Source organism: Rhinoraja longicauda, chromosome 8 (assembly GCF_053455715.1).
Source record: "Rhinoraja longicauda isolate Sanriku21f chromosome 8, sRhiLon1.1, whole genome shotgun sequence".
NCBI lineage: Eukaryota > Metazoa > Chordata > Chondrichthyes > Rajiformes > Arhynchobatidae > Rhinoraja > Rhinoraja longicauda.
This window is the reverse complement of record NC_135960.1, coordinates 32,676,322-32,691,656: the sequence shown is the minus strand read 5'-3', so window position 1 is coordinate 32,691,656 and position 15,335 is coordinate 32,676,322. Positions and strand designations below refer to the sequence as shown.

Sequence of the window (15,335 nt, the reverse complement as noted above, 5' to 3'; positions counted from 1 at the left end):
CAAGCTATTTTCAACATTCACGCTTTGAGATCAGAGATTAAAATGGGCAACAAATATTAATAATGTGTCCGTGGGGAAGTGTTGACTGTGTTCCGTATTTCACAATGCTGACTGTTCTGCAGCTGAGCGAGGGCACCTGCTGGCAGATTCGCTGAATTGCAGCAGTACCACAAACCACAATTCTTTTAGAAGCAAATCTTTAAAAAAACGCAGAATGTTGGAAATACTTATTCAAGCTCCTGTGATAAAGTCAAAGGGTAGTTAATATTTTGGATATAAGACTTATGCTATTTTTAACTGTACATTTAATGTAGGCAAATCAAAATGCAATGTCTGACGAAGGTGAGACACAAGAGACTATCTGGAATCTGGAGCAATAAATAATCTGCTGCAGGAACTCGGGCTGAGTAGCGTCTGTGAAGAGAAATGCATATCAATGTTTCAGGTCCCTTCACCAGTCCAGATGAGAAACGTTGCCTGTCCATTTCCATCCACGGATGTTGCTCAACCCACTGAGTTCCTCCAGCAGTTTGTTTGTTGCTTCTGGTAAAGTTGGCCACGTGCAACATGTGATGAAATGGACCAGGAAATCTCTGTGGCCAGGGATGGGCACTTTACCGCAATTTAAGATTATGCACAGGTAGAGTTGCACAAGCAGATTGCTGGAATACCACCCAATAATCCTTGTGTGTGGCAAGACATTTTACCTTACCAGCATGACTAAAGACAGGTGCCCAACCCTAAATACTGAAGAGAAGCAAATCTTTCAGCGAGGTTTGACGGTCATACTATTGCAGCTGGTCTTAAAGTCAATTCAATAAATTGGCGAGGTAAAGCAATTTGGTATTTGTTTCGGTGTCCACCGGCATCATCTGTACACGTAAAAATACAAATCAGGAGTAGGCATGTGGTTCCTTATGCCTGCTTGCTCATTTAATAGGGTCGAGGACAACCTAATTGCTGGCCTCACCTTTGCAATCCTGTCTATCTGTGGTAACCTTTAATGCCCTTGCTGATCAATAATCTATCTACCTCTGCCTTGAAGACTCATCTTCTACTTTGAGATAGAGTCCAAAAGACTCGAGCTTCAAAGAGAAAAAAACACACTTCACCTTATCTCTGTCTTAGACTGGCAGCTCATTATTTTTAAACACTGAGCCCTTGTTCTACATTCTCAACCAAGATGAAACACCCTCTCCATGTCCACCTGGCCAAGAGCCCTCAAAAGTCGTTCAACTATTAACTTCCCAGGAAATAAAAATAATTAACTACCCAAGAGTGAACAAACCAAGAATTGCATTTTGTTCCTTGTATTAATGGTTAACTGCTATTATAAATAAGAAAGCATTTCTATGGTTACCCGAGTTTCATTTCAAAACCATTTAATTATTTATTCAAAGCACAGCCATGTATTGAGGTGAATACTTACAGCAAATATATTAGAACGACGTTTGGACTGTTTTCGAACAGGAGTTGGTGTGTTTGATGTCTGGGGAATGTCGATTCGAAGCTCCTTTTGACTTGTGCTAGGTGTGGAAGGGACAGAAGAGGAGTAATCGCTTAAACTCCCTCCACCGTTACTTGTCTACAATACAGAGAAGAAAGCAATTAAAATAATTTCCACTGTAACTTTAGGAAATAAATTGTCCAGTGTGGTTTAAGGACATTGTTCTGTATGGGTTAAGGAAGTAAGTTGTTCTGTGTGGTTTAAGGAGGATGTGCTGTATGGGTTAAGGAAGTTGTCCTGTATGGGTTAGGAAGTAAGTTGTCCTGTATGGGTTTAGGAAGTAAGTTGTCCTGTATGGGTTAAGGAAGTTGTCTTGTATGGTTTAAGAAGCATACTGGTGTACCTCTCTGTACACAAGACCTGCCACTCTGGAACAATGTTAGCTGCTGGATGTCCTAGCATGTCAGTGGGACCCATTGCATTCAAACTCCCAGAGAGGATGCTGATCGCAGTGGACATGGTATATGTGTCTCACCCTAGAGTATACTGTCAATATCTCGAGAAACATTTCCCACGTCCTCAACCACTTACCTGACTGACGTGAACAGCGGAGACTTGTGCAGAGCAGACTGAAGAGTGGCTTGGAGAATTGGGCAAAGATTTGCAGGGTCCAATGGAGAGTTGTTGCTTCTTCCGTGTAGCTACTATTTTTTGGGCAACTGTTGCAACAAGGAAGAAAATGAAAAGAAAAATAGGTATTAAGCATGTCTGTTTCAGTTCACAGTAATAAGATCAGAGATTAGAGCAGAATATGCGGGCTGGCAATGGAAAGTTGGAGGCAGTGTTGCAAGCATAAGACTTGAAACCATCATCTCTCTCTCCCCTCTGAGTGCATGCAAAAGATCCCATAATATGATACAAAGAAAAAGAGAGGTGTACTTCCCAGTCAATAATCAATGCTCATTCTTCAATTATTATCAACAAAAACATATTTTGGTTGTTATCACATTGTTCTTTGGAACATAGAACAGAAAATGGCACAGCACAGGAACAGGCCCTTTGATCCACCGTGTCTGTACTGACCATGATGTCAATCTAACTAATCCCACCTGCACGCACATGGTGGTAATCGTTCTCTGACGGTTCACGTATCTGCCAAAGTTCCTCTAATATGTTACTATTGTATGTTTCTCCCACTTCCCCTGGCATCACCCTCCAGGCAACTACAACTCTGTAAAAAAATACTTGCCTTGCATATCTCCTATAATTCCTCCCTCTTACCTTAAAGCTAAGCCCTCGAGTAAAGACTGACCATTTACTCTATCTCCATTTACTCTATCTATCTATCTCTATCATAGTTTTATATACTTCTGTCAGGTTACCTCTCAGCCTCTGAAGTTCCAGAGAAAACAATCCAAGTTTGTCCACCTGCTCCTTTTGGCTAATATTCTCCAATACAGGCATCATCCTAGTGAACCCCTTCTGTGCTCTTTGAACAGTCTCCCCACCTTTCTTATAATGTGGCGACCGGAGCTTGGTGGCAAATCTGTGCAAACTGGCTGGTGTGTATCCTACATCTAAGAGTCATAACACATGAACAAGATCTCTTTGACTGTAAAGTGCTTCAGCTCGTGATATACCGTAGAAATACAATTGTACCTGCTCAGAATATTTCAACACATTACTTGAAATGAAAGATTGTGAAAGCAAATATGCCTTTGATTGCGTAAATCTGTAGAAATACAAGTTCTGGAAGCTTCAATTAGTTTACCCAATTAGATTGTAATCTGGAAAAGTGCTGGATTCTGAATTAAACTGACTCCTCGGACATTGAAGAACTGAAGACATTGAATCACAGATGTTTGACGTCCAGATTTTGCAGGGAAATGTACAGTATTTGGATTCCTACACAGTATAAGCATTTTTAAGCAGCTTTAAGCAGTAATAGGTTTTAATTGTTTTTTTGTTTTAAGATAGTTAGCACAGTGACACTGCTCCTAAAGCCACTCCTTCCCAGTATCGGAGATCCAGGTTCATGCCCGACCTTGGGTGCTGTCTATGTGTAGTTTGCACGATCTCCCTGTGACTTCATGGGTTTTTCCAGGTACTCCGATTCCGTCCCACATCCCAAAGATGTATGGGCTAGTTGGTTAATTGGCTGCTGTAACTTGCCTTGAGTGTGTGGATGAATGGTGGAATCTGGGGGAGTTGAAGGAGAATGTGGGAGAATAAAAATTGAGATTGGTATATAAAGCTGGCTGATGTTTGGCTTGGACTAGGTACACTGAATGCATTGTTTGTGTGCTGCAAGTCACTATGACTCTTAATCATTTTTAATTGTTTTTTTATTGTTTTGAATGCCTGAAACATTCAGATCCATTGCCAATGAGTCACTCACTGACATGACTTTGTGGGTAAAGCTCACTTTAAGGTCCTCTCCCTCCATGGCCCCCACCACCCAACCTGATGACACACAGGGTCTCACTGTGGACCTTGGGCTTCACTGCCAAACATTGACTGGCTTTGTCTGCTGAAAGGATTGCCTGAGGGAGGCTTGGATTTATTCTGGATTTCACCAATAACATGTTCCTTAACCCCTGTCTCGTGATAAAGGTTCTGGTCTTTTTCTCGTATCTATTTATGTGGTTCAATGTCAAAATTTCATTCCTGGGATTTATTGCCACGTTAAATACAGATTGGTATTTCTAGTAATTGTACTTGCCCTTTGGAGGAATAAAGTATCCAAGCTCAAATGATATAGGTCATTCATTCATTCATAGCCCTTAGATTCTTTTTTAAAAATTCTCTACTGTTAAATCAATAGAGTTTTTTTTGTGGCATGCAACCTACACTAATGGGAATTGAAAACAGAAAATGTTGGAAATACACAGCAGGTCAGGCAGTGTCTGTGAGGAGGAAAACAGTTAATGTTTCAGATGAAAGATACTTCATCAGGACTGGGTACGCTGAAAATAACAGATTTAGGTAGCAGAGAAGGTGGAGGGAGGGGATAGATAGATCAAATGGAACATCCTGATAGGAGGAGACTGCAATATGTAGCTAAAGAGAAATTAAGGTCATATTAAGTTTTGTTATCCACGACAAATTTGTTTTAAACTAACTTGTTTTTCTATTCTCCCAGTTCTGACTCAGGACCCGGACCTGAAATGTTAACCGGTTCTTATTCCACAAATGCTGCCTGACTTGCTGAGTCTTTCCAGCATTTTCAGTTTCCACTACAGAATTCTGACATCTACTGTTTTTGATTTTCACTGACAGATGCAAGGGATTTCCATTCTCAATTTTAGACAACCTCAACTCGACACCTTTGCAATAAAACAGTCCAGCTTTTTGATTTCTCAATTAGTGGAAAAGGACGATTCCACACAACAGCCGCACCAGTGAAGCTCAGTTCAAAAATCTGACAGAATTACAGGACTAAACCATGTTGTCAACAATCGAGGCCGTCTTTGTGCCGACTCTGGGACTTTTAATATACTGCAGTTCATCATGTTCAGAATGATAGTTTTCCCCATTCCAAAGATTTCATGCTGAATTAATAGAATGTAAAAGGCAATTTTGACTTCTTTTGAAACAAACAACAAAATATATCGTGCATGTCATTCTGCACGGTATACAGAGAATGGAGCAGGTCCAGAATATGAGGAAATTGGGAGCAATAAGGAGAGTATGGGGAGAAACAGTCATTTGGAAACTTGTATGCAAGCTGTTAGGCATGCCTTGCCAAGCTTTGAGTTCTATTGGACAACCTTAAATCAAGCAAGAGACTGACCTACAAACTGGCACCACAGTCACTCATCTTGCATAAAGTCAGATTTACATTTCTGTTTCCATGAAAATCTTCAGTCTAAACTGCCAGCTAAAAATCTGCTCGCACTCTTTCAAGTTTACCGCGGCAAATCAATTAGTCTCACCATTGATTACAGCTCAGGTCACAGGCAACAAATATTTCAACAGACAATCTTAATACTGTTGTCACCATGGAATCATTTATGTATTGATGAAACAAAGATATCAAAAGAACATCAAATCCCATTAAGAAAGGAACTGAGCAATGACAGGAGGGGAAACAAGTTTCCTGTTTTTTTTCCCCCCAGAGCTGTTCTTGTTGTACCTTCCTTTCCATCACTGCTTTTTTTTAAAGATATGGAGGCTTTGGAGATGGTGCAGAGGAGGTTAACCAGAATGCAAGACCAGACCAATGCTGCCTGGATTAGAGGATATTAGGTATAAGCAGAGGTTGGACAGACTTTTTAGTTTAGTTTCCTTTATTGTCACGTGTACTGAGGTACAGTGGAAAGCTTTCATTGTGTGCTACCCAGTAAGTGGAAAGACTATACATATTACTATCGAGACATCCAGAGTGTACAGATACATGATAAAGGGAATAACTTAGGGGAGACCTGATAGAACTTCATAAAATTATGAGAAACACAGATATTTTACTCTGAGAAATGTAATTAGTTTAACTGATTAGATAGGAAACAAATCTGGAAAAGTACTGGATTCTGAATGAAAATGACTCCTAGGGTGGACCTGAAGAACATTCAAGAAACAGTCAAAATCTTATTTCCCCAAGATGAAAATGTCAAAGACTAGAGGGCATAGCTTTAAGATGAAAGAGGCTTGGTTTGAAGGAGATGTGCTGAGCAAGATTTTTTTTGCATAGAGATTGGTGGGTGCCCGGAACGAGCAATACAATAGGGGGTTTTCAAAGGCCTTCAAATAGGCATGCAGATGTGGAGAAAGTGGAGGGATATGGTTCATGTGCAGGCAGAGAGATTAGTTTAATTTGACATCATGCTCAGCAGAGATATTATGGGCCGAAGGGCCTTTTTCTGTTCTGTCCTGCACTATTCTATGTTCTTGGACAAAAAAACTTCGAACCATTAATAAGCTTACATGAAACGTGGCCGCAAAATTAAATAACGGCGTTTAACTTTTTAAAGGTGCCAGTATGCCAAATTAACATGTATGGTCACAAAAACTTTGCTTTCCATCATGTCACTTTTTCTTTAACTTTAATAAGCAAATTCCCCCCAGCTCGCATTATGTTACAGCAACACCCACCATAGCTGGGTAGATTCAGCCACATTCCTGGCATTTATTCTTAAGTACGCACGTTGTATATTTGAAGCCCCCTTTCCTTTATTTTGACTTTCCTGAGCAGACCTCCCGATCTCTGCAATCTTCCCAGTGAGATCCTGGCAATGAAATCCACAACTCTCTACATCATCGCCTATATCTCTCGTTTCCCTTATCCCTATCTAGTCTGAAGAAGGGTCTTGACCCAAAACGTCACCCATTCCTTCTCTCCTGCTTTTTGTGTCTATCTTCGGTTTAAACCAGCATCTGCAGTTCCTTCCTACCCAAGAAATACTGTGGGTTCAGCAAGCCTGCCACCTGGTGGGCACTCCTGCTCATTGCAACCTCAACATTGCATTTGTTCCTTCCCACCACTGGGATGTCATTAGGTACACGAGTTCTGCGACATTAATATAATCCATACTGTCACCAGGTAGTTTGATTGGGGCTTTGCCTGCTATTTGGGAGAGGTCGCTGGTTTGCTTGAACTTTAAACAACTTTAAAGCCACTAGAGACTGCTGGAATCTGAAACAAAGAACAAGAGAGTTATCAAGTGGGCGGCACGGTGGCGCAGCGGTAGAGTTGCTGCCTTACAGCGAATGCAGCGCCGGAGACTCAGGTTCGATCCTGACTACGGGTGCTGTACTGTAAGGAATTTGTACGTTCTCCCCGTGACCTGCGTGGGTTTTCTCCGAGATCTTCGGTTTCCTCCCACACTCCAAAGACGTACAGGTATGTAGGTTAATTGACTGGGTAAATGTAAAAATTGTCCCTAGTGTGTGTAGGATAGTGTTAATGTGCGGGGATCGCTGGGCGGTGCGGACTTGGTGGGCCGAAAAGGCCTGTTTCCGCGCTGTATCTGAAATATGAAAAAATATAATATGAAGTGTGTTACAGGGGTCCTCAGTCAACCATTTCTCTCCATGAAACTTCGTCTGTCCATTTCCACCCATGGGTGCTGCTTGGCTCACTGAGTAATTCTGGCAGCTCTCCTTTCTTTATTTTAAGATGGCAAATGAATGGGACAGCGAGGTTTAAACTCTGCCCGATATGTTTTTAGAGCAGTGCCCGACAAAAGATTGGGCTAGACTAAACACGTGATACCTTCCCACTTACAACAGCTGGAGAATAAGATGTATTTAAAGGGAGAAAAAGGAAATTATTTCTGATGGGCAGCAGATGAACAGGCTGATAAAGACTTTGGATGACTTTAGAACATGATCAAAAGTCACTTCTAGATTCTTTGCTCTTTTAAGCAGACACATCCCATATTTACTACTGCCCATTCAAACATTATTCATTTTATCCATGTGGAAATTGTATCCGAGGCAAGCTATTGTAAATGAATGAACTCTTGAATGCAGACAATCTAATTGGTTTTCACTGAACCGGCTGCCTCACCAATGACACTTGCATGGACACTATTAAGCTGAGCAAGGTTTACCTGTGCATTTACCAGCACTTACTACCACCTCTACCTGACAGCCTGGTACTACAGTTAGGTAGACACTGAAGAACAGGGACTGGAGGCCTGAATTGAGCTCTCAACGAAACTCAGCCCTCTGGTGCCAACTTCTCCTCCCAGCACCATTCAAAGCTGTCCTGTGGGTCTCATCCCTCTGTTTCAAATCTCTACTCTTGCAAGGTAATGCTTTACAGCTTATTCACTTCACAAAGTGTCCTCGAGACGTGTAGACCTACCTTCCACCGTCCGTACCAACCATCCCACCACCTTTTAACACTAATCTTACCTTAATCTCATTTTATTCTTCCACATTCGTATCAACTCCTGTCAAATTCCGCCACTCACCCACACACTGGGGAGATTTACAACAAACATTAATGTACCAATCTTGCACGCCCTTGGGATGTGTGAGGAAAACAGAGCACCCTGAGAAAACCCATGCAACATCAGGGAAAGCTTACAAACTCCACACAGACAGCACCAGGGGTCAGGTTTAAACCCAGGTCTCTGGGGTTGATGCAGCGACTCTACTAACTGCTCAACTGTGTCGCCTCTACAGTCTGACTTTAACAATTCACGACAGTAATATCTCTCTCCCATCCTGGTCCCTCTTCCGTCATACGATCATGAGCTAATCCTGCAGAAATGCAGTGGGAAGCAATGTTACACTGTGATGGGAAGGTTTCCATTATCACTAATCCTTGGCTTCACAACTAGTTTCCCAAATGTACTCCTACTGTGTTTATATACCTTGGAGTTACATTCCTCAAAGTGGTATTTTCTACTCTAACAATTCTCCCATCTTCAAGAATGCAGCGAGTGAAAGAAACACAAGACTGTTCCCTGTTTACGTTTCCAAGGATTCTGAATAGAATTAGTGTAGTTGCCTTATATCTTGGGATTTATTGAATCGTAGAGTTGTGCTGCACAGAAATAGGTCCCTTGGCCAAATTAAATCTACAAATCTTCCCAAAAGACATTCAGTTTTCCTTGTCACCAGCAATATGTATGGATAGTCAAGAGCCTTCCTTTCATCCCTCACCAGCTTCCTCAATGTACCAACAGGTCTACCTGAAATGACAGGAACAGGGGATTTGAAATGGAATGAGGGAAGCAATTAATATTATCATGCTGAGCTTTAATTGTCTCCTGAGCAAAAAAGCTTATAATTGCTGCTGGTGGTGCTCTGCTCCATTAAAAAATAAGTGATCTCAAAAGATAGAGCAGTGAAACCCCATTTGTTATTCTAGCAAGTCTTTTTCCTCTTACTATTTCCTTCAATCTAAACCATTTCTCAATCTGTCTGCACACGAGTCCCTGAATTCTTAATTGTCCCAAAACTTTTCACAATCCAGTGAGAGAATTAGCCTTACTTGCGCCACAGTTCCAGCAGGTGTGGAAGCTGCTGCTCAATGACCTTGCTAATGCTTCCAAGAACACCCAGGCCTTTCAATACTCATTCAAGAGTAATCGGCAGAATGGATATTACACCAATTGATCCATAACTGAAGAGTTTATGGCTTGCTTCTGTTTTGAATGTTACATGCAGTTTTACAAGGGCTCTCTTCATTGATCGCCATATCTTTCTCTTCCTTTCTCAACTTACATCTCTTCCTCTTTGTAACTTCCCGGCTTTTCCGATGACTTATTTTCTAATTGCCATGACTACATAGGGAGTAGGAGTGATCTTACGCAGACCCAACAGAACAGATCTTCCAGTCATTATTTCCAGTTTAATTAGTTGTTTATTGAAGTAGTTGTACAAATAAGGAGATGAACATACCAGACTTTCTTTATTTTGCATAAACGTTGTAGCTGGTTGCTCAGTCCCAGGTCTTAGGTCTGTCTAGCCATTGGTTTATCCAGGTCTGGTGAGAACTGTATGTTCTCTCTCCCTGTGTCTGGCCGCTCCCAGACCTTTATACCTATATATATATATATATATATATATATATATATATATACACACACCACATATATACACACCACCCGTGCATCTAATGACCGCCCCCAAGTGTCCAAAATAATACGGCAAGATATATCTAGACAAAATAATATAATATGTCAACAGTAGCTAGTCTAAACATAAATGGCTCCTGCACTCTTAAATGAGACTATGCCACATTCCCCCCACTATTAAATCTAGATGACAGTTACATATTCTCGGGACTGAATATGGACTGGAGGAGTCCCTCCAGAGTTTAATTTGCTGGATTTGGTGATGATTACTCTTTGTGGTGTTGAACATCAAACCTGGAAACAGGTCAGAGCTACATCAGCTTTCTCTCAATCCTAACGACTTTTATCAGAATAGTATCAGTCAAGGCAACATCAATTCCCTCTTTAAATGATGTTACTTTCAAGTTAACATTCTGAGGAGATTTCAAACGAATATATACGTACAACACGAGGTTTACAAAAGCAATTCCGGTAGGGAGGAAGGATTTCAGAGCTCGACATATATCAAGATGCATGATTCCAGACTGGTAACTGACACACATGAGGTATCTTGCAGCAATGACCAACATCTTCTGATCTCACCACCCCTGAAGATCGTGTTGCCTTGATCCCTGTACACTGTACCACAGGCAAAGACACAGCTCAACATTGAAAATTCTACAAGCAATGAACATAGCCCAAGGAAGTTCGTGCAATGGTAGGTGGGTGGGTTGTAGCTTTGTATTGGATGGTAGGGAGTAGATTGGGGTTGTGCAGTGGGTGATGATGGGTGTGTTGGAGATATGTAGTAGACAGAAGGGGGTGGGGTGGAGTAATGCCGTGGTGGGGGGGAATGTGGTTGTGTAGCTGGTGGTGGGAGATGCGGTGGGATTGTGTAGTGTGGCAGGTAGGTGGGTATCTACTCAGGAGTTGGCTCTAGCAGGCTGTGGTCAGGAATGGGAAGTATCTGCTCAGATGTGTATCAGGGCTGAACAGTGGAAGACCATACACAGGAACAGTGAGCGACTGAAATTTTTCAAGGGGTTTTTGTGATGATCACTAGAGTCTGGGGTGTCTAGGTTTCGCTGTATGTGTAGAACTTGCATGCAGTGCGAGTTGCTCACAACCAAAGCCAAATTTTGCACTGTCCTTAGAAATGAATCATCTGATGAGGTACGCTACAATTCTCCATTCTAGATTATGATACTTCCAGTGGTATGTTGTTTTGTTGAACTAAGACCTTTTAAAACTGTGGTTTCCACATCGGCCACCTTGGAATTCACAGAATGTGAGTGGAAATAAGTGTTCCTCAGTCGCCAGGAATTGCCTGAGAGGAAGAGCTGGGATTTGGTTCCCAAGGCTGTAGGCACGAGACAAAATCCAGGCCCTTCAATGTTTCATGCAACAAGTGTGCTGAGGCACCAGCTGAAGAGCTTGGTTTAACATCCTGAATTCTAGCCATTCAAAATGATGTAGATTCTTTGTTCCCTTACTGGGTTCTATTAGCTCATTAAGGATTACAAATTACATTAATCATAGCAAATCCTGCTGGAGAGGTGAAAGAATCACAGCTGGAAAACAAATACAAATCAATAATATTAACACTGCACCAATTAAGGCTGGACTAATGAACTGCCCAGCGTCGAGCTGAGCTGAGCTGAGCTGAGCTGGCTCCAGAACACGGAAGCCCCATAAGTTTGCCTCTCCACCAAGCCTTCACAGTGAAGACTGACAGGCCAAATATCCATCCCTTAAGCCAGATTCTATTCACAAATAAATGTCCACCAGGGAGAGCTGAGTCACAAAACTGATCACAAAGGGAGAGGCAACTCAGTACTTTACGACACTGGGGCCAAGTCAGCTTCTTTAATACCGGGAGGAAGTATGTCAATTTTGACACTTGAGCAAGGAAGCTTCAGCTGACAGTCTCAGGCTTCAGGATGAAATCCCAATCTTTCACTCTACCTCATTGTGCACCTTGCACTTTTTCAAAATCTGCACTTTCCCTGTAACTGTAAAACGTTATTCTGCACTCAATTTATTGTCTCTTTTGTACTACCTGATGTTCTCATGTATGACATGATTTGCCTCAATAGCACATAAAACAAGTTTTTCACTCTATCTTGGTACACCTGACAATAATAAACCAATGCCAATACCAGGCGAGTACTGAGGCAGTGCTACACGATGCATTGTCACAGCACAGCCTTTACAGCAAGACGCTGAACTTACGGCCGTCTCAAATGGAAATAAAAGGTTGTATGGAAAGAGTCGAAAACCAGGAGTCATCACATTGGGTAGACACAAAATGCTGGAGCAACTCAGCGGGTCAGGCAGCATCTCTGGAGAGAAGGAATGGGTGACGTTTTAGGTCGAGACCCTTCTTCAGACTGATGTCAGGGGAGTGGGCGGGACAGAGATAGAATGTAGTCGGAGACAATAAGACTGGTGGGAGAACTGGGAAGGCCGAGGGGATAGAGAGAGAGGGAAAGCAAGGGCTATTTGAAGTTAGAGAAGTCAATGTTCATACTGCTGGGGTGTAAGCTATCCAAGCGAAATATGAGGTGCTGTTCCTCCTATTTGCGCTGAGCCTCACTCTGACAATGGAGAAGGCCCAGGACAGAAAGGTCAGATTGGGAATAGGAGGTGGAGTTAAAGTGCTGAGCAACCGGGACATCAGGTAGGTTAAGGCGGACTGAGCGGAGGTGTTCAGCGAAACGATCGCCGAGCCTGCGCTTGGTCTCGCCGATGTCCAGGAGTCGATACCTGGAACAGGAGTCATCACATTGGGTCCTGACTAATATTTATCTCCAACAAACGAACAAGGATGATAAGAGAGCTGTTAAAGTTAATTCAATAAAAATCCAAAGGGTTGTCTAATGACCTGAACACAATTCACAACTGGTGGGAAATTTAAATTTGCAGCAACATTCAAAAGTTATCATAAAGGCAGCAACATTCAAAGTTATCATAAAACTACCAGACTGCTGATAACTCTTCTGGTTTACTTACTTCTTTGGAGAAGATATGTATCGACCTCACGAGCAACAATTCCAAAACTGCCGGAGTAATAGACCACCCAATGTCTGCCGCTACACCTCCCAGTCCACCCACCACATAACCCAGCCCACCCCCACCACCCAACCCACCCCGACTCACCACATAATCCCGCCCACCCACCACCCACCTCCACAACCCAGCCCAACCCTACCCACTACACCTCCCTCCACCCACTCCACAACCCAGCCCAACCCCACCCACTACACCACACACCTCCACCCTGCAAACAACCCTGCCCACCCGCCATACAATCCAGCCACTGCACACCTATTGCTCACCTACTGCACAACCCAGCATACCCCCCCCCCACCCACTTACTGCCCACTAAACACCTACGCTCCCAACTTAGTGCCGTACGTGGTACGTGACAGATGGGAATGTCTTCTCGAGCCTGTTTCCGTATTGTACGGCTGTGATGTCTCTACGATTCTGAAACAGCAAGCAAGTTTCCCTTTACTGTTTACAACACTGAAATCATTCACCAACCTAATGACTGAAATGCCAATGGGGATATGGGCAAGTCTAATAACCCTACTGATATTATCAAACCTCCAAGCATTCTGCTTACACAAACACAATTATTTGCCACTCTACGGATGTGATCAGTTTCCTTGAAATATTCTGGCCACGGCTGATGAACAAACATTCTCTGGGTATATCAAAAGAAAGATAGGAGTCCATAAGATGCTCATTCTGCTTACACATCACATTTGGAAAAAACAGACTGGTAATGGAGCTGTTTAGTTTAGAGATACAGTGTGGAAATAGGCCCTTCGACCCATGCTGACCATCAATCACCCCCTTTCACTATTTCTACGTTATCCCTCTTTCTCATCCATTTTCTCCACACTCTGGGTTAATTTACAGAGGCCAATTAACTTACAAACCAACATGTGTTTGGGATGTGGGAGGAAGCTGGAGCACCCGGAGGAAACCCACGCTGTAACAGGGAGAATGTGCAAACTTCACAGATAGCACCCAAGTTCAAGATCGACTGGGTTTCTGGCGCTGTAAGGCAGCAACTCTACCAACTGCGCCACTATGCTGTTCCAATCAAAGAACTGGTAATGTCTGTGCATGGCCGCCCATCAGGGTTTACACCGACTGAGACTTCTTCTGGTTAAGGTTGGGAATGATTAACACGTCACCACTAGAATTATCTTGCTGAATCTGGCTCAGGGAAAATCATGCCAAGTTTCCACTATGCTTCTGTCCTCATTGTTTCGGCCTTTTTCTATCATTCTGGTAATTATAATAAACAAGATTGGTGGCATCTGCATTTCATTAACTCATTAATTATGAATGGTTACACATACCTCCCCAAAGACTGCCCAACATCATTCATTTATCTAGACTGCCGCTTCCATATTCAACAGCCAAAGGATTCTAAACATAACTGTCTGCTTGGGAATCAATAGCACAGGTCCCAACCAGCACAGAAAAACAGGCAATATTTTACGGTGTGATTTCGCAATGAAATCAACTAGCAAACTAGAAAACCTTAAATTTCTGCATTAGAATTTTACTGGTGAGAATATTTTGGGATGTTGTGCTGATTATGTTTCGATCATACAACCTGGAAAAAGGCCCTTCAGCCTGCCATATCCATGCCAACCATTAAACCACACCATTACCTTTCACCAACGTGGTTTCAGTTTGTCACTTGGTCTATTGTGTAGGCATGACTTTGTTTTTCCAAACATTAGTGCCACCCTTCACTGTATGAACCCCAGCAATGAAAATTTCAAAACCTGATTCTAAATCCATTAGGTTATATTTCTCTTAGACCGTGGGCTGAGGTGCCTTTTCGTTTCATGTCATGACCCACATCCCATATCTACATGTATTTATAACATAGTGTAAATATATTATAGAAATTATATCTGAAACTCGTCAAGAACAAAACCTGCACATATTTTTAAAATATGGAAAAAACTCCCAAATCCTGTCAATTTTCCGAGTAGTAATTGTCCAATCAAAGCACGTTTGTCATTGAGTCAGACGCCAATTGACCAATCACGCGGTTTGTTTCAGGCTAGCTAGGCAGGGAGCCCACTGGGATCATGGCGGAGAGTATTTCGTCTATCTTCGGTTTAAACCAGCATCTGCAGTTCCTTCCTACACACTAGCACAAAGGAAAATGGTTGTGGTGACTGGAGGTCATCTCAGCCACAGAACATCTCTGCAGGAGTTCCTCAGCTTCGTGTCCAGGGCTCAGCCACATTCAGCTGCTTCATCAATTACCTTTCTTCAGTCGTAAGGTCAGAAGGAGGGATATGCGCTGATGATTGCACAATGTTCAGCACCATTTATGACTC

General features: G+C 42.5%; 1 protein-coding gene across 11 annotated transcripts in view; it reads right to left on the bottom strand.

Moving 5' to 3' along the window:
- The window catches only part of agap1 (ArfGAP with GTPase domain, ankyrin repeat and PH domain 1), a 615,219-nt gene that overhangs the window by 320,216 nt on the left and 279,668 nt on the right, over positions 1–15,335 (bottom strand). For all 11 annotated transcript variants that reach the window (XM_078403564.1, XM_078403565.1, XM_078403566.1 and 8 more), the window contains 2 exons: positions 2,039–2,166; positions 1,430–1,585 (listed from right to left, as the gene is read on the bottom strand). In XM_078403564.1, the coding sequence (XP_078259690.1) occupies positions 1,430–1,585; positions 2,039–2,166 (284 nt within the window). The remainder of the gene's footprint in view (positions 1–1,429; positions 1,586–2,038; positions 2,167–15,335) is intronic.